This window comes from Pezoporus flaviventris, unplaced genomic scaffold (genome assembly GCF_033815535.1).
Source record: "Pezoporus flaviventris isolate CSIRO_AGI_PZ_B2104156 unplaced genomic scaffold, CSIRO_AGI_Pfla_v1 ptg000578l, whole genome shotgun sequence".
NCBI classification, from domain to species: Eukaryota; Metazoa; Chordata; class Aves; order Psittaciformes; family Psittacidae; genus Pezoporus; species Pezoporus flaviventris.
The window spans coordinates 31,732-53,808 of NW_026893125.1; the positions used below are offsets into that span (position 1 = coordinate 31,732).

At 58.4% G+C, this 22,077-nt stretch overlaps 1 protein-coding gene and 1 pseudogene across 3 annotated transcripts; both read right to left on the minus strand.

Moving 5' to 3' along the window:
• Positions 1–1,170: 1,170 nt before the first annotated feature.
• On the minus strand, positions 1,171–16,805 carry LOC133264046 (telomerase Cajal body protein 1-like). Of its 3 annotated transcripts, XM_061443951.1 has the most exons (10): positions 16,682–16,805; positions 14,659–14,761; positions 12,600–12,685; positions 11,166–11,256; positions 8,060–8,192; positions 5,547–5,755; positions 4,765–4,868; positions 3,567–3,713; positions 1,635–2,382; positions 1,171–1,562 (listed from the first exon to the last, which is right to left on the minus strand). In XM_061443951.1, the coding sequence occupies exons 3-10, from the start codon at positions 12,626–12,628 to the stop codon at positions 1,227–1,229; spliced, it is 1,797 nt and encodes a 598-aa protein (XP_061299935.1). In that variant the 5' UTR covers positions 12,629–12,685; positions 14,659–14,761; positions 16,682–16,805; the 3' UTR covers positions 1,171–1,226. The 3 variants fall into 3 exon arrangements, with proteins under 3 accessions (XP_061299935.1, XP_061299933.1, XP_061299934.1); XM_061443949.1 differs by having other exon boundaries at positions 1,171–2,382; XM_061443950.1 differs by having other exon boundaries at positions 1,171–2,382; positions 12,600–12,688.
• Positions 16,806–17,143: 338 nt separating this feature from the next.
• On the minus strand, positions 17,144–20,895 carry LOC133264050 (shematrin-like protein 2; annotated as a pseudogene).
• Positions 20,896–22,077: the final 1,182 nt, after the last annotated feature.

The following is a 22,077-nucleotide window of genomic DNA, read 5'->3' on the forward strand; positions in this document are numbered from 1 at the left end:
TGTGGGGTGTATGTGAGGTCTGTGAGGTGTATTTGGGGTGTATGGGGTGGATATCGAGTACATGGGGTGTATGTGGGGTGTGTATGGGGTGTATATGGGGTCTATGTGGGGTGTATATGGAGTGTATATGGGGTATATATGGGGTGTATATGGGGTGTCTATGGGATATATGTGGAGTATATGTGGGGTGTATGTGGGGTCTGTGGGGTGTATTTGGGGTGTATGTGGGGTGTATATAGGGTCTATGTGGGGTGTGTATGGGGTGTATATGGGGTGTATGGGGTGTATATGGGGTGTATGTGGGGTGTATGTAGGGTGTATGTGGGGTGTATATGGGGTATATATGGGGTGTATATGGGGTGTATGTGGGGTCTATATGGAGTGTATATGGGGTGTATGGGGAGTATATGGTGTGTATGTGGGGTGTATGTGGGGTCTATATGGGGTGTATATGGGGTGTGTGCGTGTGTAGGGGGGTGTATGTGGGGTGTATGGGGTTTATGGGGTGTATGCGTGTGTAGGGGGGTGTATATGGGGTGTATGGGTATATAGGGGGTGTATATAGGGTGTATGTGGGTACACATGGGGTGTATATGGGGTGAATATGGGGTATGTATGGGGTGTACGTGTGGTGCATACTGGATGTATATGGGGTGCATGGGGGTCTATGTCGGGTGTGTATGGGGGTCTATGGGGTGGGGGGGGGGGTGTCTATGGGGGGTATGTGGGGTACAGCCCTGCCCCACACCGCAGGTACAACCAATGAGAAGCGTTGACACTCACAACGTATTTAATACAACGGGGGGAGGGGGACACCTGAACCCCCACCCCCCACCCCCCAAACCCCACCTGTACCCAACAGCACCCTAACAACGCCCCCCAACCACAGCCAAAGCACCCCCAACCACCAGCCCTGACCCCCAAACCCCCACCCTGACCCTGTGACACCCCACATTCATCCCCATGATACCCCTAAACCCCCCCCAACACCCCAAAACCCAACAAAACCCTCAAAACGACCCCCCCCCAATCACAACCCGACCCACTGCAACACCCCACATCCTCCATCAGACCCATATGTGAGACCCCAAAACTCACCTGGACCCACACCACCCTGAAAAGAGCCCCCAAACCTACCCCAGGCACAACCCAACAGCCCTGTGGGGGGTGTTGCTGTGGGGCTGTAGGTGACAGTGTCACAGAGCGGTGCCCCATAGGGCTGACATTCAGTGTCCCTCGTGGGGCTCACACTCAGTGGATGTGGGGTGGTCAATGCTGGCATCACAGTCGGTGTCCCCAGGGGGGTGACAGTCACCAGACACTGTCCTGGTGTCCTCAAGGGGGTGACAATGGGTGTCCCCCATAGGGTGACAATGGGTATCCTCAATAGGGTGACAATGGGTGTCTCCCATAGGGTGACAATGGGTATCCTCAATAGGGTGACAATGGGTGTCCCCCATAGGGTGACAATGGGTATCCTCAATAGGGTGACAATGGGTGTCCCCAATAGGGTGACAATCGGCGTCACAGTCGGTGCTCCCCATAGGGTGACAATGGGTATCCTCAATAGGGTGACAATCAGCATCACAGTCGGTGTCCCCCATAGGGTGACAATCGGCGTCACGGTCGGTGACCCCCATAGGGTGACAATTGGCGTCACAGTCAGTGCCCCCCATAGGGTGACAATGGGTGTCCCCCATAGGGTGACAATCGGCGTCACAGTCGGTGCCCCCCATAGGGTGACAATGGGTGTCCCCCATAGGGTGACAATCGGCGTCACAGTCAGTGCCCCCCATAGGGTGACAATGGGTGTCCCCCATAGGGTGACAATCGGCGTCACAGTCGGTGCCCCCCATAGGGTGACAATGGGTGTCCCCCATAGGGTGACAATCGGCGTCACAGTCGGTGCCCCCCATAGGGTGACAATGGGTGTCCCCCATAGGGTGACAATCGGCGTCACAGTCAGTGCCCCCCATAGGGTGACAATGGGTGTCCCCCATAGGGTGACAATCGGCGTCACAGTCGGTGCCCCCCATAGGGTGACAATGGGTGTCCCCCATAGGGTGACAATCGGCGTCACAGTCGGTGCCCCCCATAGGGTGACAATGGGTGTCCCCCATAGGGTGACAATCGGCGTCACAGTCGGTGCCCCCCATAGGGTGACAATGGGTGTCCCCCATTGGTTGCCACTCGCTGTCCATGGCCATACCCCAGCCGTTGTCCTCGGGGGGTTCATGCCCCCACCACCAGAGCTGGAGCCGATTGTCCCCCCCCGGGGGGGGCCCTTCCTCTTCCTCCTCCTCCTCCTCGTCACTGCCCCACGGCGCCGGGAACAGCCGCTGCCCCGAGGCCGTGGCCAACAACGGGAGCTCAGGGTGTAAACTGGGGGTGGTGGTGCCATGGGTTGGGGTGATCCCAACAACCCCAGGTACCCCCAGACCCACACATGTGCTCCCCCGGACCCAACAACAGCCTCACGGCAACAGCCGGACGCAACAGCCCGCCCCAAAGGGTGGCGCTTGGGGAGGGTGTGAGGGTGGTGCTGGGGGGAGATGGGGGTCGGGGGGTTGGGGGAGTGGGTCTCGGGGTGTTGTGAGGGGGGCTTGAGGTGTAATGGGGGGGGATGTAGGGTGTTGGGGGGGTATAGGGATGTTGGGGGAGGGATTTGGGGGGTTATGGGAGGGATTTAGGGTGTTGTGGGGAGAATTTACGGTGGGGGGGGCTATAGGGGTGTTGTGGGAGGGATTTAGGGTGTTATGGGGAGGATTTAGGGTGTTGTGTGGGCTATAGGGGTGATGTGAGAGGGATTTAGGGTGTTGTGGGGGGATTTAGGGTGTTCTGGGGAGGATTTGGGGTGCTATGGAGGGCTATGGGGGTGTTGTGGGAAGTATTTGGGGTGTTGTGGGGAGATTTGGGGTGTTATGGGGAGAATTTACAGTGTTGGGGGGGCTACAGGGGTGTTGTGGCAGGGATTTAGGGTGTTGTGGGGGGGTATAGGGGTGTTGTGGGAGGGATTTAGGGTGTTGTGGGGTGTTATGGGGGGGCTAAAGGGGTGTTGTAGGGAGGATTTAGGGTGTTGTGGGGGGATTTAGGGTGTTATGGGGAGTATTTGGGGGGGCTATGGGGGTGTTGTGGGGAGGATTTGGGGTGTTGTGGGGAGGATTTGGAGTGCTATGGGGGGCTATGGGGGTGTTGTGGGAGGGATTTAGGGTGTTGTGGGGAGAATTTAGGGTGTTGTGGGGAGGATTTAGGGTGCTATGGGGAGGATTTAGGGTGTTGTGGGGGGATTTAGGGTGTTGTGGGGAGGATTTAGGGTGTTGTGGGGAGGATTTAGGGTGTTGTGGGGGGATTTAGGGTGTTATGGGTAGGATTTAGGGTGTTGTGGGGAGGATTTAGGGTGTTGTGGGAAGGATTTAGGGTGTTGTGGGGAGGATTTAGGGTGTTGTGGGAAGGATTTAGGGTGCTGTGGGAAGGATTTAGGGTGTTGTGGGGGTGTTCTGGTGTACGCGGGGTGCTGTTATGGGGCGTTGTTGCTATAGGGCGTCGCTATGGGGCGCTGCTGTTACCTGGTGCCGTTGATGCAGTCCCGCAGGGCCCTGAACCGCAGCAATGGGGCCAGCAGTGGGGGGTCCCCCGGGTCCGGGGGGGTCCCCTCAGTGTCCCACAGGGTGACAAAGCCGCGGGTGTCACCGCTCACCAGGAACCGGCCCGACCTATGGGGGGGACACACAGCGGTCAATGGGGAGCCCCATAGATCCTATAGGGGCTATAAAGCCCTATAGGGGCTATATAAGAGCTATATAGGGGCTATATGGGTCATATAGGGGGGCTATAGCAGATATAAAGCCCTATAGGGGCTATAGGGGCAATATAGGGGCTATAGGAGCTAAAAAGCCCTATAGGGGCTGTAGGAACTATAAAGCCCTATAGGGGCTATAGGGGCTATATAGGGGCTATAGGAGCTATAAAGCCCTATAGGGGCTATAGGGGCTATATAGGAGCTATAGGAGCCATAAAACTCTATAGGGGCTATATAAGGGCTATAGGGGCTATAAAGCCCCATAGGGACTATACAGGGGCTATATAAGGGCTATAGGAGCTATAAAGCCATATAGGGGCTATATAGGGGCTGTAGGAGCTATAAAGCCCTATAGGGGCTATATAGGAGCTATATAGGGCCTATAGGAGCTATAAAGCCCTATAGGGGCTATAGGGGCTATGTAGGGGCTATAGGAGCTATAAAGCTCTATAGGGGCTATATAGGGGCTATAAAGCCCTATAGGGGCTATAGGGGCAATATAGCCCTATAGGGAGTACAGGAGCTATATAGGGACTATAGAAGCTATAAAGCCCTATAGGGGATCTATAGGGGATATATAGGGGCTATAGGAGCTATAAAGCCCTATAGGGAATCTATAGGGGATACATAGGGGCTATAGGAGCTATAAAGCCCTATAGGCGCTATAGAAGGTGTATAGGGCCTATAGGGGCTATATAGCTCTATAGGGACTACAGAAGCTATATAGCTCTATAGGGGCTATAGGGGCTATAAAGCCCTATATTGGATCTATAGGGGATATATAGGGGTTATAAAGCCCTATAGGGGCTACAGAAGGTGTATAGGGCCTATAGGGGCTATATAGCCCTATAGGGACCACAGGAGCTATATAGCTCTATAGGGACTATATGGCCCTATAGGGGCTATAAAGCCCTATAGGAGGGACCCCCATTAGCCCAGGGGTGGAGGGTTGGGGGGTCACCTACGGGTCAAGGTCAAAGGTCACGCGCTGGTTGGTGGTCACGTGACGCTCCATGGCCAGCAGGGGGCGCTCCGGCAGCCGCAGGTCCCAGCACAGGATGTGGGTGTCCTGAGGGGGCGGGGCTAAGGTGAGGCCACGCCCCCTCACCCCCACCCCTTGATGGGCACTGCCCAATCATGAGGCTTCATCCCCTGGACACACCCCAATATGGAAACCACGCCCACAAAGAGGCTCCACCCACTCCTTTAAGCCCCTCCCTCTCAAGCCCCGCCCACCATGCACCCCATTGGACAGCCCTGTAGACCACTCCCCATTCAACCCAACTCCTTTAAGCCCCTCCCACCCTAAGCCCCGCCCCTTAAGCCCCTCCCACCAATCAAACCCCAACCCCATAAGCACCTCCCATGCTCAAACCCCTCCCATTTAAACCCCTCCCACACCTAAACCCCACCCCTTTAGCTCCTCCCACCTAAGCCACGCCCCAATCCTCCCACCTAAGCACCTCCCACCTTTAGCTCCTCCCACCTAAGCACCTTCACCAATCAAACCCCGCCCCTTTAAACCCCTCCTAACCTTAGCCCCGCCCCTTCAGACCCTCCACCAATCAAACCCCTTCCCTGAGAGCCCCTCCCACCCTCAAGCCCCGCCCCTTTAAGCCCCTCCCATTTAAGCCCCGCCACCAAACCCCACCCCCATAACCCCTCCCACTTTCAATCCCCCCGACCCAAGCCCCGCCCCTCTCAACTCCTCAACCAATCAGAGCCCGCCCCTCTAAGCCCCGCCCACCTTTCGCCCCCCCACGTAGAGCCGGGTCCCCTCGGGGCTGAAGCGCAGGTGGGTGGGGGCCGCGGGGAGGCGGGGCCAGAGCGCCAAGGCCCCGCCCCCTTCCAGCGCGTACAGCCCCAGGCTCCGCCCATAGGAGCCGCAGGCGAACACCGGTTGGCTGGGGCTCACCGCCAGGCAGCCAATCAGCCCGCGCTGGCCCTGACCGCCCTCTGCGATTGGACACGACCAGTCACAGGCCACGCCCCCTCTAGGCTCCACCCCTTTCGCTCCCTCCCACATAAGGCCCCGCCCACTAAAGCCCCTCCCTCTTTAAGCCGTGCCCCGCCATTGTCCCCCCTTAAAACACGCCCCTTTAAGCTCCACCCCTTTAAGCTCCGCCCCTTTAAACCCTGCCCCTTTAAACTCCACCCTGTTTAATCTCTGCCCCTTTAAGCTCCGCCCCCTTTAAGCTCCACCCCCTTTCTATACCACCCTCTTTAAACGCCACCCTCCTTTACACCCAGACCCTTTAAGCTCCGCCCCCTTTTAACCCTGCCCTTTTAAGCTCCACCCCCCTTAAGCCCCGTCCCTTTAAGCTCCACCCCCTTTAAACATCATCCCCTTAAGCTCCACCCTTTTTAGATACCACCCTCTTTAAGCTCCACCCTCCTTTACACCCTGTCCCTTTAAGCTCCGCCCATTTAAACCCTGTCCCTTTAAGCCCCACTTCTTTAAGCCCCGCCCCGTTAAGCTCCACCCCCCTAAACCTCGCCCCTTTAAGCTCTGCCCCCTTTAAGCTCTGCCCCCTTTTGACACCGTTTAAGCCCCGCCCCTTTAAGCTCCACCCCCTTAATCCCTATCTCTTTAAGCTCCACCCCATACTCCACCCCCTTTAAACCCTGCTTCTTTAAGCCCCACCCCCTTTGATCCCGCCCTTTTAAGCTCCACCCTCTTTAAACCCCATCCCTTAAACCCCCACCATTTAAACCCTGCCCCTTTAAGCTCCGCCCCCTTTAGACACCACCTTTGAGCTCCACCCCTTTAAACCCCGCCCCTTTAAGCTCCACCTCCTTTATACCCTGTCCCTTTAAGCTCCGCCCCCTATAAACACCATCCCTTTCAGCTCCGCCCCTTAACCCCCATCTTTTAAACTCCACCCCCTTTAGATACCACCCTCTTTAAATTCCACCCCCTTTAAACCCTGCCCCTTTAAGCTCCACCCCCTTTAAACCCGGCCCCTTTAAGCTCCACCCCTTTAAGCCCCTCTTGGTCCTGCCCCTTTACGCTCCGCCCCCTTTAAACCCTGCCCTTTTAAGCTCCACCCCCTTTAAGCCCCGTCCCTTTAAGCTCCACCCCCTTTAAACACCATTTCTTTAAGCTGAGCCCCTTTAAACCGTCCCTTTAAGCCCCACCCCTTTAAAAACCATCCCTTTAAGCCCCGCCCCTTTGCTCCCGCCCTTTTAAGCCCCACCCCTTTAAGCCCCGCCCCACCCCCTTAAGCTCCGCCCCCTTTAAACCCCGTACTTTTAACCTCCACCCCTTTAACCCACGCCACCTTAAGCTCCGCCCCTTTAAACCCCGCCCCTTTAACCTCCACCCCCTTAAGCTCCGCCCCTTTTAAACCCTGCCCCCTTAAGCTCAGCCCCCTTTAAACCCCGTCCCTTTAACCTCCACCCCCTTTAACCCACACCCCTTAAGCTCCGCCCCCTTTAAACCCCGCCCCTTTAACCTCCACCCCCTTAAGCTCCACCCCTTTAAGGTCCGCCCCCTTTAAACCACGCCCCCGTAAGCTCAGCCCCCTTTAAACCCCATCCCTTTAACCTCCACCCCCTTTAAGCCCCGCCCCCTTAAGCTCCGCCCCATTAACCCCGCCCCCTAAGCTCCACCCCTTTAAACTCCGCCTCCTTTAAACCCCGTCCCTTCAAGCTCCACCCCCTTAACCCCCGCCCCTTGAACCTCCATCCCCTCTAAGCCCCGCCCCCTTAAGCTCCACCCCTTCAAGCTCCGCCCCCTTAACCCCCGCCCCTTGAAGCTCCATCCCCTTTAAGCCCCGCCCCCTTAAGCTTCACCCCTTTAAGCTCCGCCCCCTTAACCCCCTCCCCTTGAACCTCCATCCCCGTTAACCCCCGCCCCCTCAAGCTCCACCCCTTTAAGCTCCGCCCCCTTAACCCCCTCCCCTTGAACCTCCATCCCCGTTAAGCCCCGCCCCCTTAAGCTCCACCCCTTCAAGCTCCGCTCCCTTAACCCCCGCCCCTTGAACCTCCATCCCCGTTAACCCCCGCCCCCTCAAGCTCCACCCCTTTAAGCTCCGCCCCCTTAACCCCCTCCCCTTGAACCTCCATCCCCGTTAAGCCCCGCCCCCTTAAGCTCCACCCCTTCAAGCTCCGCTCCCTTAACCCCCGCCCCTTGAACCTCCATCCCCTTTAAGCCCCGCCCATTTACCCCCCACCCCGTTCAAATCCCGCCCCCCCTAACCCCCGCCCCTTTAAGCCCCGCCCCATTTAAGCCCCGCCCCGTTAAGCCCCGCCCCTCACGGCGCAGCGCCCGCTCCTGGTGGCTCCGCCCCGGCCGCTCCGTCGGGAAGATCCGGACGGAGCCGTCGCAGCCCCCGAGGAGCCGGGAACCATCGGGGGTGAAGGTCAGGGAGTGGGGGGCCACCGGCTCCTCCTGCCCCACACAGACCCACTGAGACCCATAGGGACCCATGGGGACACATAGGGACCCATAGGGACCCATAGGGACCCATAGGGACACATAGGGACACATAGGGACACATAGGGACACATAGGGACACATAGGGACACATAGGGACCATAGGGACACATGGGGACACATAGGGACACATAGGGACCCATAGGGACACATAGGGACCCATAGGGACACATAGGGACACATAGGGACACATAGGGACACATAGGGACCCATAGGGACACATAGGGACACATAGGGACACATAGGGACCCATAGGGACACATAGGGACACATAGGGATACATAGGGACCCATAGGGACACATAGGGACACATAGAGACACATAGGGACACATAGGGATACATAGGGACACATAGGGACACATAGGGACCATAGGGACCATAGGGACACATAGGGACACATAGGGACACATAGGGACCATAGGGACCATAGGGACACATAGGGACACATAGGGACACATAGGGACCCATAGGGACACATAGGGACACATAGGGACACATAGGGACCCATAGGGACACATAGGGACACATAGGGACCCATAGGGACCCATAGGGACCCATAGGGACACATAGGGACACATAGGGACACATAGGGACACATAGGGACACATAGGGACCATAGGGATACATAGGGACACATAGAGACACATAGGGACCCATAGGGACACATAGGGACACATAGGGACCCATAGAGACACATAGGGACCATAGGGACCCATAGGGACCATAAGGACCATAGGGACACATAGAGACACATAGGGACCATAGGGACCATAGGGACACATAGGGACCATAGGGACCATAGGGACACATAGGGACACATAGGGACCATAGGGACACATAGGGACCCATGGGGACACATAGGGACCCATAGGGACACATGGGGACACATAGGGACCCATAGGGACACATAGGGACACATAGGGACCCATAGCGACACATAGGGACACATAGGGACCCATAGGGACACATAGGGACACATAGGGACACATAGGGACCCATAGGGACACATAGGGACACATAGAGACCCATGGGGACACATAGGGACACATAGGGACTCATAGGGACACATAGGGACCCACTGAGACCCACAGGGACACACTGAGACCCATGGGGACACATAGGGACCCCATAGAGACCCATAGACACACATAGGGACACATAGAGAACCATAGGGACACCACACAGACCCACGGGGACCCACTGAGACCCACGGGGACCCATAGGGACCCCATAGAGACCTCACAGTGACCCATAGACACCCCATAGAGACCCCATAGAGACCCACAGAGACCATACAGAGACCCTCAGAGACCCACAGGGACCTATAGAGACTCACGAGGACCCACAATGACCCATAGACATGGGTGGGGGAGCTCTGGGGGGTCGCTATGGGTCTCTATGGGGCTGCTGTGGGGTGCTTGAAGGTTGCTATGGACACTGGGGGTTTGCTATAGGTCTCTATGGGGCACTGGGGGGTAGCTATGGGGCACTTGGGGGTCTCTGTGGGGCACTTGGGGGTCTCTATGGGGCAGTGGGGGGTCGCTATGGGGCACTGGGGGGTTGATATGCGTCTCAATGGGTCGCTATGTGGCACTGAGGGGGTCTCTATGGGGCACTTGGTTGCTATGGGGCACTGGGGGGTTGCTATGGGTCTCTATGGGGCACTGGGGGGGTCGCTATGCAGCAGTGGGGGGACGCTATAGGGGCACTGGGGGGTTGCTATGGGGCATTGGGGGGTCGCTACGGGGCACTTGGGGGTCACTATGGGGCACTTGGGGGTTGCTTTGGGGCAGAGGGGGGTCACTATGGGGCACTTGGGGGTTGCTATGGGGCACTGGGGGGTCATTATGGGGCAGTGGGGGATCACTATAGGGCAGTGGGGGTTGCTATGGGGCACTTGGGGGTTGCTATGGGGCAGTGGGGATCGCTATGGGGCAGTGGGGGTCACTATGGGGCACTTGGGGGTCACTATGGGGCAGTGGGGTGTCGCTATGGGGCACTGGGGGTCGCTAAGGGGCACTTGGGGGTCGCTATAGGGCAGTGGGGGGTCGCTATGGGGCACTGGGGGGGTCTCTATGGGGCACTTGGTCGTTATGGGGCACTGGGGGGTTGCTATGGGTCGCTATGGGGCACTGGGGGGTCGCTATGGATCTCTATGGGGTTGCTACGAGTCTCTATGGGTCGCTATGCAGCAGTGGGGGGTCACTATAGGGGCACTGGGGGGTTGCTATGGGTCTCTATGGGTTGCTACGGGGCACGGGGGTTGCTATGGGGCACTGGGGGTCGCTTTGGGGCACTTGGGGGGCGCTATGGGGCAGTGGGGGGTCGCTATGGGGCAGAGGGGGTCGCTATGGGGCACTGGGGGGTGGCTATGGGGCAGTGGGGGATCACTATGGGGCACTTGGGGGTCGCTCTGGGGGACTGGGGGGTTGCTATGGGGCACTTGGGGGTCGCTATGGGGCACTTGGGGGTCGCTATGGGGCACTTGGGGGTCACTATGGGGCAGTGGGGGTCGCTATGGGGCACTTGGGGGTCGCTATGGGGCACTGGGGGGTTGCTATGGGGCACTTGGGGGTCGCTATGGGGCACTGGGGGGTCGCTCTGGGGGACTGGGGGGTTGCTATGGGGCACTTGGGGGTCGCTATGGGGCACTAGGGGGTCGCTATGGGGCACTTGGGGGTCGCTATGGGGCACTAGGGGGTCGCTATGGGGCACTAGGGGGTCGCTATGGGGCACTTGGGGGTCGCTATGGGGCACTTGGGGGTCACTATGGGGCACTGGGGGGTTGCTATGGGGCACTTGGGGGTCGCTATGGGGCACTTGGGGGTCGCTATGGGGCACTTGGGGGTCACTATGGGGCACTGGGGGGTTGCTATGAGGCACTTGGGGGTCGCTATGGGGCACTTGGGGGTCGCTATGGGGCTCACCAGGTGGTTGTAGGCACGGAAGGAGCCCCTCAGGGTCCCATCGAAGGCATCCCAGAGGTGGACGGGGTTGTCCCGGCTGCTGGAGGCCACCCTGCCCAGTACAGACCAGTACGGACCAGTACAGACCAGTACGGACTAGTATGGACTAGTACGGACCAGTATGGAGCAGTACAGACCAGTACGGACCAGTATGGACTAGTATGGACCAGTACGGACCAGTACAGACCAGTACGGACCAGTACGGGGCAGTATGGAGCAGTAGGGACCAGTATGGACCAGTACGGACCAGCAATGACCAGTACGGACCAGTATGGACCAGTATGGACCAGTACTGACCAGTATGGACCAGTACAGACCAGTATGGACCAGTACTGACCAGTATGGACCAGTATGGAGCAGTATGGAGCAGTATGGAGCAGTATGGACCAGTATGGAGCAGTACTGAGCAGTACGGACCAGTATGGACCAGTATGGACCAGTATGGACCAGTATGGAGCACTACTGACCAGTACGGACCAGTATGGAGCAGTAATGACCAGTATGGGTCAGCGTGCACCAATATGGACCAGTACTGACCAGTATGGACCAATGTGGACCAGTATGGACCAGTACAGAGCAGTGTGGGGCAGTATGGACAAGTAATCACCAGTATGGACCAGTATGGACCAGTACTGACCAGTACGGACCAGTATGGACCAGTACTGACCAGTATACACCAGTATGGACCAGTATGGACTGGTACGGACCAGTACGGACCAGTATGGACCAGTACTGACCAGTATGCACCAGTATGGACCAATATGGACCAGTGCGGGCTACTACAGCCCAGTATAGACCAGTATGGACCCATATGGACCCCTATTGCCCCCATAGCCCCACTGCCCCCCATTGCCCCATAGCCCCCATTACCCCCATAGCCCCCATTGCCCCATAGCCCCCATAGCCCCCATTGCCCCATAGCCCCCATTGCCCCCATTGCCCCATAGCCCCCATAGCCCCCATTACCCCCATAGCCCCCATTACCCCCATAGCCCCCATTGCCCCATAGCCCCCATTGCCCCCATAGCCCCCATTGCCCCCATAGCCCCCATTGCCCCATAGCCCCCATTGCCCCATTACCCCCATAGCCCCCATTGCCCCCCATTGCCCCATAGTCCCCATTACCCCCATTACCCCCATAGCCCCCATTACCCCCATAGCCCCCATTGCCCCATAGCCCCCATAGCCCCCATAGCCCCCATTGCCCCCATTGCCCCATTACCCCCATTGCCCCATAGCCCCCATAGCCCCCATTGCCCCATAGCCCCCATAGCCCCCATTACCCCCATAGCCCCCATTGCCCCCATAGCCCCCATTACCCCCATTACCCCCATAGCCCCCATTGCCCCCATAGCCCCCATTGCCCCATAGCACCCATTGCCCCATAGCACCCACAGGCAGGTCTGGGGCTCCCTGGAGTCCATGAGTGGGAACCAGGCGTAGTCGTAGATGGTGTCACCCTCGGGCACCCGCAGCGCCGGCTCCTGCACCCACACAGGGGGGAGCCACAGGGACCCATAGCACCCCATAGGGACACATAGGGACCCATAGGGATACATACGGACACATAGGGATACATAGGGACCCATAGGGACCCATAGGGACACATAGGGACCCATAGGGACCCATAGGGATACATAGGGACACATAGGGACCCATAGGGACCCATAGGGATACATAGGGACACATAGGGACACATAGGGACCCATAGGGACCCATAGGGACCCATAGGGACACATAGGGACCCATAGGGACCCATAGGGATACATAGGGACACATAGGGATACATAGGGACCCATAGGGACCCATAGGGACACATAGGGACACATAGGGACACATAGGGACCCATAGGGACCCATAGGGACACATAGGGACCCATAGGGACCCATAGGGATACATAGGGACACATAGGGACCCATAGGGACACATACGGACACATAGGGATACATAGGGACCCATAGCGCCCCATAGGGACCCATAGGGACACATAGGGACCCATAGCGCCCCATAGGGACGCATAGGGACCCATAGCGCCCCATAGGGACCCATAGGGATACATAGGGACCCATAGGGACCCATAGGGACACATAGGGACACATAGGGACCCATAGGGACACATAGGGACCCATAGGGACACATAGGGACACATAGGGACCATAGGGACACATACGGACACATAGGGACCCATGGGGACCCATAGGGACACATAGGGACCCATAGGGACCATAGGGACCCATAGGGACACATAGGGACCATAGGGACACATAGGGATACATAGGGACCCCATAGAGACCCCATACACCCCATAGGGACCCCATAGATCCTATAGGGACCACATAGAGACCCCATACACCCCATAGATCCCATAGGACCCCATAGAGACCCCATACGCTTCATAGGAGCCCCATAGAGACCCCATAGAGACCCCATACACCCCATAGAGACCCTAATAAACCCACAGAGACCCCATAGATCCCATAGGGACCCCATAAAGACCCCCTACACCCTATAGGAGCCCCATAGACCCCCTAGGGACTCCATAGAGACCCCATACACCCATAGGAGCCCCACAGACCCCATAGGGACCCCGTAGGGACCCCATAGGGACCCCGAAGAGACCCCCTACACCCCATAGAGACCCTAACACACCCCATAGAGACCCCATACACCCCATAGGAGCCCCATAGACCCCATAGGGACTCCATAGACCCCATAGGAACCAGATAGAGACCCCCCTAAACCCCATAGACCCCATAGGGACCCCACAGAGACCCCATACACCCCATAGAGACCCCATAGGGACCCCACAGAGACCCCATAGACCCCATAGAGACCCCATAGGGACCCCATAGAGACCCCCTACACCCCATAGACCCCATAGGGACCCCATAGAGACCCCATACACCCCATAGAGAACCCATAGGGACCCCATAGAGACCCCATAGGGACCCCATAGAGACCCCATACACCCCATAGAGACCCCATAGGGACCCCATAGAGACCCCATACACCCCATAGAGACCCCATAGGGACCCCATAGAGACCCCATACACCCCATAGAGACCCCATAGGGACCCCATAGAGACCCCATACACCCCATAGAGACCCCATAGGGACCCCATAGAAACCCCATAGGGACCCCATAGAGACCCCATACACCCCATAGGAGCCCCATAGGGACCCCATAGAGATCCCATACACCCCATAGAGAACCCATAGGGACCCCATAGAGACCCCATACACCCCATAGGAGCCCCATATGGACCCCATAGGGACCCCATACACCCCATAGAGACCCCATAGGGACCCCATAGAGACCCCCTACCCCCCATAGGAGCCCCATAGGGACCCCATAGAGATCCCATACACCCCATAGAGACCCCATAGGGACCCCATAGAGACCCCCTACCCCCCATAGGAGCCCCATAGACCCCATAGGGACCCCATTACCCACCAGCTGGGGGAGGGGCTGCCCCACAGCGGGGGGCGGGGGGAGGTCGAAGAGGCGCAGGGTGTTGTCAGCGCTGCAGCTCAGCACACAGGAGCCATCGGGGGCCCTGCGGGCACCCATAGGGACCCATAGAGACCCATAGAGACCCATAGGGACCCATAGGGACACATAGAGACCCATAGGGACACATAGGGACCCATAGGGACACATAGAGACCCATAGAGACCCATAGGGACACATAGGGACCCATAGAGACCCATAGGGACCCATAGAGACCCATAGGGACACATAGGGACCCATAGGGACACATAGAGACCCATAGGGACCCATAGGGACACATAGGGACACATAGGGACACATAGGGACCCATAGAGACCCATAGGGACACATAGGGACCCATAGGGACACATAGGGACCCATAGGGACCCATAGAGACCCATAGGGACACATAGGGACACATAGGGACACATAGGGACACATAGAGACCCATAGGGACCCATAGGGACACATAGGGACCCATAGAGACCCATAGGGACCCATAGGGACCCATAGAGACCCATAGGGACCCATAGGGACACATAGGGACCCATAGGGACACATAGGGACCCATAGAGACCCATAGGGACCCATAGAGACCCATAGGGACCCATAGGGACACATAGGGACCCATAGAGACCCATAGAGACCCATAGGGACCCATAGGGACCCGTAGAGACCCATAGAGCCCATAGAGACCCATAGGGACACATAGGGACCCATAGAGACCCATAGACACACATAGGGACCCATAGGGACCCGTAGAGACCCATAGAGCCCATAGGGACCCATAGGGACACATAGGGACACACACATAGAGACACATAGGGACACATAGGGACCCATAGAGCCCATAAGGACCCATAGAGCCAATAGGGACCCATAGAGCCCATAGGGACCCATAGAGCCCATAGCACCCATAGAGCCAATAGGGACCCATAGAGCCCATAGGGACCCATAGGGACCCATAGAGCACATAGCAACTCATAGAGCCCATAAGGACCCATAGAGACGCATAGGGACCATAGAGACCCATAAAGACCCATAGAGCCCATAGAGCCCATAGGGACGCATAGAGACCCATAGGGACCCATAGACCCCCACAGGGACCCATAGAGCCCATAGGGACCCATAGACCCCCATAGGGCCCTATGACACCCCTATGGGAGCTCCATTATCCCATAAGGACCCCAATGCTCCCCCTATGGGACCCCCCTCCCCCCCCTCCATGGACTCTCCCACCCCTCCCCCACCCCCCCCCCCCCCGAAAGGACCAAGGGTGGGGGAGGGGTCAATGGGGGTGGGGGATGGGTGCGGGGTGGGGGAGGGGAAGGGGTGGGGTCAATCGGGGTGGGGGAGGGGTCAATAGAGGTGGGGATAGGGCAGGGGGGAGGGGCTCCGCTTGGGGGAGGGGCTCCAGGTGGGGGAGGAGTCAATGGGGGTGGGGGAGGGGGGGTGGAAGAAGGGGGAGGGGTGGGGGAGGGAAAGGGGCGGTGTCAATCGGGGTGGGGGAAGGGTCAATGGGGGGGGAGGGGATGGGGGAGGGGCTCCGGGTGGGGGTAGGAGCTGTGGGGGCGGGGTCAATCGGGGTGGGGGAGGAGCGGGGGAAGGGGCTCCGGGGGGTGGGGTGGGGGCGGGGTCAATCGGGGTGGGGGAGGGGTCAATGGGGGGGGGGGAGGGGAAGGGCTCCGGGGGGGGGAAGGGGTCAATGGGGGGGGGGAGGGGAAGGGGGGGCTCCAGGGGGGGGGAGCGGGGGGCGGGGTCAATAGGGGTGGGGGAGGGGTCAATGGAGGGGGGGGGAGGGGAAGGGCTCCGGGGGGGGGAGGGGGGGGGGAGCGGGGTCAATCGGGGTGGGGGAGGGGTCAATGGGGGGGGGGGAGGGGAAGGGGGGGCTCCGGGGGGGGGGAGCGGGGGGGCGGGGTCAATCGGGGTGGGGGAGGGCTCGGGGTGGGGGAGGGGTCTATGAAAGTGGGGGGAGGGGCGCGCTCACCAGGTGCAGCCCCGCAGGAAGTTGTGGGGCCGGAGCCGGAACTCGTCCTGAGCCCCCCCCACGGGCCGGGGGGGGCGGCCCACAGCGAGGGGGGGAGGCTGGGGGGGGCAAAGGGGTCAGGGACCCACAGAGAGACCCATAGAGACCCATAGAGATCCCTAGGGACCCATAGAGACCCATAGAGACTCCATAGAGACCCATAGAAACCCATAGAGATCCCTAGGGACCCATAGAGATCCATAGAGACCCATAGAGACCCATAGAGATCCCTAGGGACCCATAGAGACTCCATAGAGACCCATAGAGACCCATAGAGATCCCTAGGGACCCATAGAGATCCATAGAGACCCATAGAGATTCCTAGGGACCCATAGAGACTCCATAGAGACCCATAGAAACCCATAGAGATCCCTAGGGACCCATAGAGATCCCATAGAGACCCACAGAGGTCCCTAGGGATCCCTAGGGACCCATAGAGATCCCATACAGACCCATAGAGACTCCATAGAGATCCCTAGGGACCCATAGAGATCCCATAGAGACCCATAGAGGTCCCTAGGGACCCATAGAGATCCCATAGAGACCCATAGAGATCCCTAGGGACCCACAGACACTCCATAGAGACCCATAGAGACCCTATAGAGGCCCCATAGAGACTCCGTAGAGACCCATAGAGACTCCACAGAGACCCATAGAGATCCTATAGCGACCCCTAGGGACCCATAGAGATCCTTAGGGAGCCAGACAGACCCCTAGGGACCCCATAGGAACCCCATATACACCCCATAGAGAACCCAAACACCCCATAGAGACCCCATACCCCCCCCCCAGGACCCCCATAGACCCCCATGGAGACCCCAAATACCCCATAGAAACCCTACATACTCCCATAGAGACCCCCAATACCCCCATAGAGACCCCATACACCCCACACAAACCCCATATACACCCCATAGAGACCCCAAATACCCCATAGAGACCCCATACACCCCATTGGAGCTCCATATACACCCCACACAGACCCCATTCACCCCATAGGACCCCCAGAGACACCCCATAGAGGCCCCAAATAGCCCGTGGAGACCCCATAAGCCCCATAAAGCACGCCAATACCCCCATAGAGACCCCATACACCCCATAGAGACCTAAATACACCCCATAGAGCACCCCAATACCCCCATAGAGACCCCATACACCCCATAGGACCCCCATAAACCCCCACAGACACCCCATATACACCCCATAGAGACCCCAAATACCCCATAGAGATGCCATACACCCCACAACAGGACCCCCATGGAGACCCCAAATACCCCATAGAAACCCCATATACCCCCATAGAGACCCCCAATACCCCCAGAGATACGCCATACACCCCATAGACCCCCATATACACCCCATAGAGAACCCACACACCCCATTGGAACTCCATATACACCCCAGAGACCCCATTCACCCCATAGGACCCCCATAGACACCCCATAGAGAGGCCAAATAGCCCATGGAGAGCCCATACACCCCATAATGCACCCCAATACCCCCATAGAGACCCCATACACCCCATAGAGACCTCAATACACCCCATAGACCCCCATAGAGACCTCAATACACCCCATAGACCCCCATAGGGACCCCATAGAGACCTCAGTGCACCCCATAGAGACCCCATACACCCCACAGACCCCCCCATAGGGACCCCATACACCCCATACAGGCCTCAATACACCCCATAGACCCCCATACACCCCATAGAGACCTCAATATGCCCCATAGAGCACCCCAATACACCCCATAAAGACCCCATACACCCCATAGAGACCTCAATACACCCCATAGAGCAACCCAATACACCCCATAAAGACCCCATACACCCCATAGAGAACCCATAGGGACCCCATAGAGACCCCATTCACCCCATAGGACCCCCATAGACACCCCATAGAGAGGCCAAATAGCCCATGGAGAGCCCATACACCCCATAATGCACCCCAATACCCCCATAGAGACCCCATACACCCCATAGAGACCTCAATACACCCCATAGACCCCCACAGAGACCTCAATACACCCCATAGACCCCCATAGAGACCCCATAGAGACCTCAGTGCACCCCATAGAGACCCCATACACCCCACAGACCCCCCCATAGGGACCCCATACACCCCATACAGACCTCAATACACCCCATAGACCCCCATACACCCCATAGAGACCTCAATATGCCCCATAGAGCACCCCAATACACCCCATAAAGACCCCATACACCCCATAGAGACCTCAATACACCCCATAGAGCACCCCAATACACCCCATAAAGACCCCATACACCCCATAGAGACCTCAATACGCCCCATAGAGCACGCCAATACACCCCATAAAGACCCCATACACCCCATAGAGACCTCAATACACCCCATAGAGCAACCCAATACACCCCATAAAGACCCCATACACCCCATAGAGACCTCAATACACCCCATAGATCCCCAGAGACCTCAATACACCCCATAGAGACCTCAATACACCCCATAGACCCCCATAGAGACCTTAATACACCCCATAGACCCCCACAGGGACCCCATAGAGACCTCAGTGCACCCCATAGAGACCCCATACACCCCACAGACCCCCCCATAGGGACCCCATACACCCCATACAGGCCTCAATACACCCCATAGACCCCCATACACCCCATAGAGACCTCAATATGCCCCATAGAGCACCCCAATACACCCCATAAAGACCCCATACACCCCATAGAGACCTCAATACACCCCATAGAGCACCCCAATACACCCCATAGAGCACCCCAATACACCCCATAGCACCTCCATACACCCCATAGAGACCTCAATACACCCCATAGAGACCTCAATACACCCCATAGAGCACCCCAATACACCCCATAGCAACCCCATACACCCCATAGAGACCTCAATACACCCCACAGACCCCCATAGAGACCTCAATGCACCCCATAGACCCCCATAGAGACCCCATAGAGACCTCAATGCACCCCATAGACCCCCCATAGAGACCCCAAAGAGACCTCAATGCACTCCATAGACCCCCATAGAGACCCCATACACCCCACAGACCCCCCTATAGGGACCCCATACACCCCATAGAGACCTCAATACACCCCATAGAGACCTCAATACACCACAGAGACCCCACAGAGACCCCCACAGAGACCCCATACACCCCATAGAGACCTCAATACCCCCAGAGACCCCCACAGAGACCCCATACACCCCACAGAGACCTCAATACACCCCATAGAGCACCCCAATACACCCCATAGCAACCCCATACACCCCATAGAGACCTCAATACACCCCATAGACCCCATAGAGACCCCATAGAGACCTCAATGCACCCCATAGACCCCCAGAGAGACCCCATACACCTCACAGACCCCCCTATAGGGACCCCATACACCCCATAGAGACCTCAATACACCCCATCGAGACCTCAATACACCCCATAGAGCACCCCAATACACCCCATAGCAACCCCATACACCCCATAGAGACCTCAATACACCCCACAGACCCCCATAGAGACCTCAATGCACCCCATAGACCCCCATAGAGACCCCATAGAGACGTCAATGCACCCCATAGACCCCCATAGAGACCCCATACACCCCACAGACCCCCCTATAGGGACCCCATACACCCCATAGAGACCTCAATACACCCCATAGAGACCTCAATACACCCCATAGACCCCCATAGACACCCCATAGAGACCTCAATGCACCCCATAGTCCCCCATAGAGACCCCATACACCCCACAGACCCCCCTATAGGGACCCCATACACCCCATAGAGACCTCAATACACCCCATAGACCCCCATACACTTCATAGAGACCTCAATGCACCCCAAAAACCCCCATAGAGACCCCATACACCCCACAGACCCCCCTATAGGGACCCCATACACCCCATAGAGACCTCAATACACCCCATAGACCCCCATACACTTCATAGAGACCTCAATGCACCCCAAAAACCCCCATAGAGACCCCATACACCCTACAGACCCCCCTACAGGGACTCCATACACCCCATAGAGACCTCAATACACCCCATAGAGACCTCAATACACCCCATAGGCCCCCCATAGACACCCCATACACCCCATATACACCCCATAGACTCCCATAGACACCCCATAGAGACCTCAATACACTCCATAGACCCCCATAGGAACCCCAAGTCCCCCCCCCTCTCACCCCATTGGCTCCCCCGTTGCGTCGTGGGTGGTCTCAGAAGGGGGCGGGGCTAAGGGGGGGCGGAGCGGGGTCAGCTCGGGGTCAGTCCCCCCCCGCCCCCCACACGCACCCGGCTCCATGGGCGCCGCCATGACAGCGCTGGCCACGCCCCCTTCCCGGCGTGCAGCGCGCGGGAAAAGGGGGCGTGGCCGCGGCGCTTTCCCGCCATAGGGGGCAATGGGCGGGGTTAGGGGGCAATGGGCGGGGTTAGGGGGCAATGGGAGGGGTTAGGGGGCAATGGGAGGGGTTAGGGGGCAATGGGGCGGGGTTAGGGGGCAGTGGGAGGGGTTAGGGGGCAATGGGAGGGGTTAGGGGGCAATGGGAGGGGTTAGGGGGCAATGGGCGGGGTTAGGGGGCAATGGGAGGGCTTAGGGGGCAATGGGAGGAGTTAGGGGGCAGTGGGAGGGGTTAGGGGGCAATGGGCGGGGTTAGGGGGCAATGGGAGGGGTTAGGGGGCAATGGGGCGGGGTTAGGGGGCAACGGGGCGGGGTTAGGGGGCAATGGGGCGGGGTTAGGGGGCAATGGGAGGGGTTAGGGGGCAATGGGCAGGGTTAGGGGGCAACGGGGCGGGGTTAGGGGGCAATGGGAGGGGTTAGGGGGCAATGGGAGGGGTTAGGGGGCAATGGGAGGGGTTAGGGGGGCAATGGGGCGGGGTTAGGGGGCAGTGGGAGGGGTTAGGGGGCAATGGGCGAGGTCAGGGGGCAATGGGGCGGGGTTAGGGGGCAATGGGAGGGGTTAGGGGGCAATGGGAGGGGTTAGGGGGCAGTGGGAGGGGTTAGGGGGCAATGGGCGAGGTCAGGGGGCAATGGGGCGGGGTTAGGGGGCAATGGGAGGGGTTAGGGGGCAATGGGAGGGGTTAGGGGGCAATGGGCGGGGTTAGGGGGCAATGGGAGGGGTTAGGGGGCAATGGGAGGGGTTAGGGGGCAGTGGGAGGGGTTAGGGGGCAATGGGAGGGGTTAGGGGGCAATGGGAGGGGTTAGGGGGCAGTGGGAGGGGTTAGGGGGCAATGGGGAGGGGTTAGGGGGCAATGGGTGGGGTTAGGGGGCAATGGGAGGGGTTAGGGGGCAATGGGCGGGGTTAGGGGGCAATGGGCGGGGTTAGGGGGCAGTGGGAGG

Coding starts and splice junctions, on each gene's coding strand:
- LOC133264046 (XM_061443949.1), bottom strand. CDS start 12,628: ATGGACTCCAGGGAGCCCCAGACCTGCCT. Junction 8,193..11,165: donor TCCGTGCCTACAACCACCTG/GTGAGCCCCATA, acceptor TGTGTGGGGCAG/GAGGAGCCGGTGGCCCCCCA. Junction 2,383..3,566: donor GACTGCATCAACGGCACCAG/GTAACAGCAGCG, acceptor CACCACCCCCAG/TTTACACCCTGAGCTCCCGT.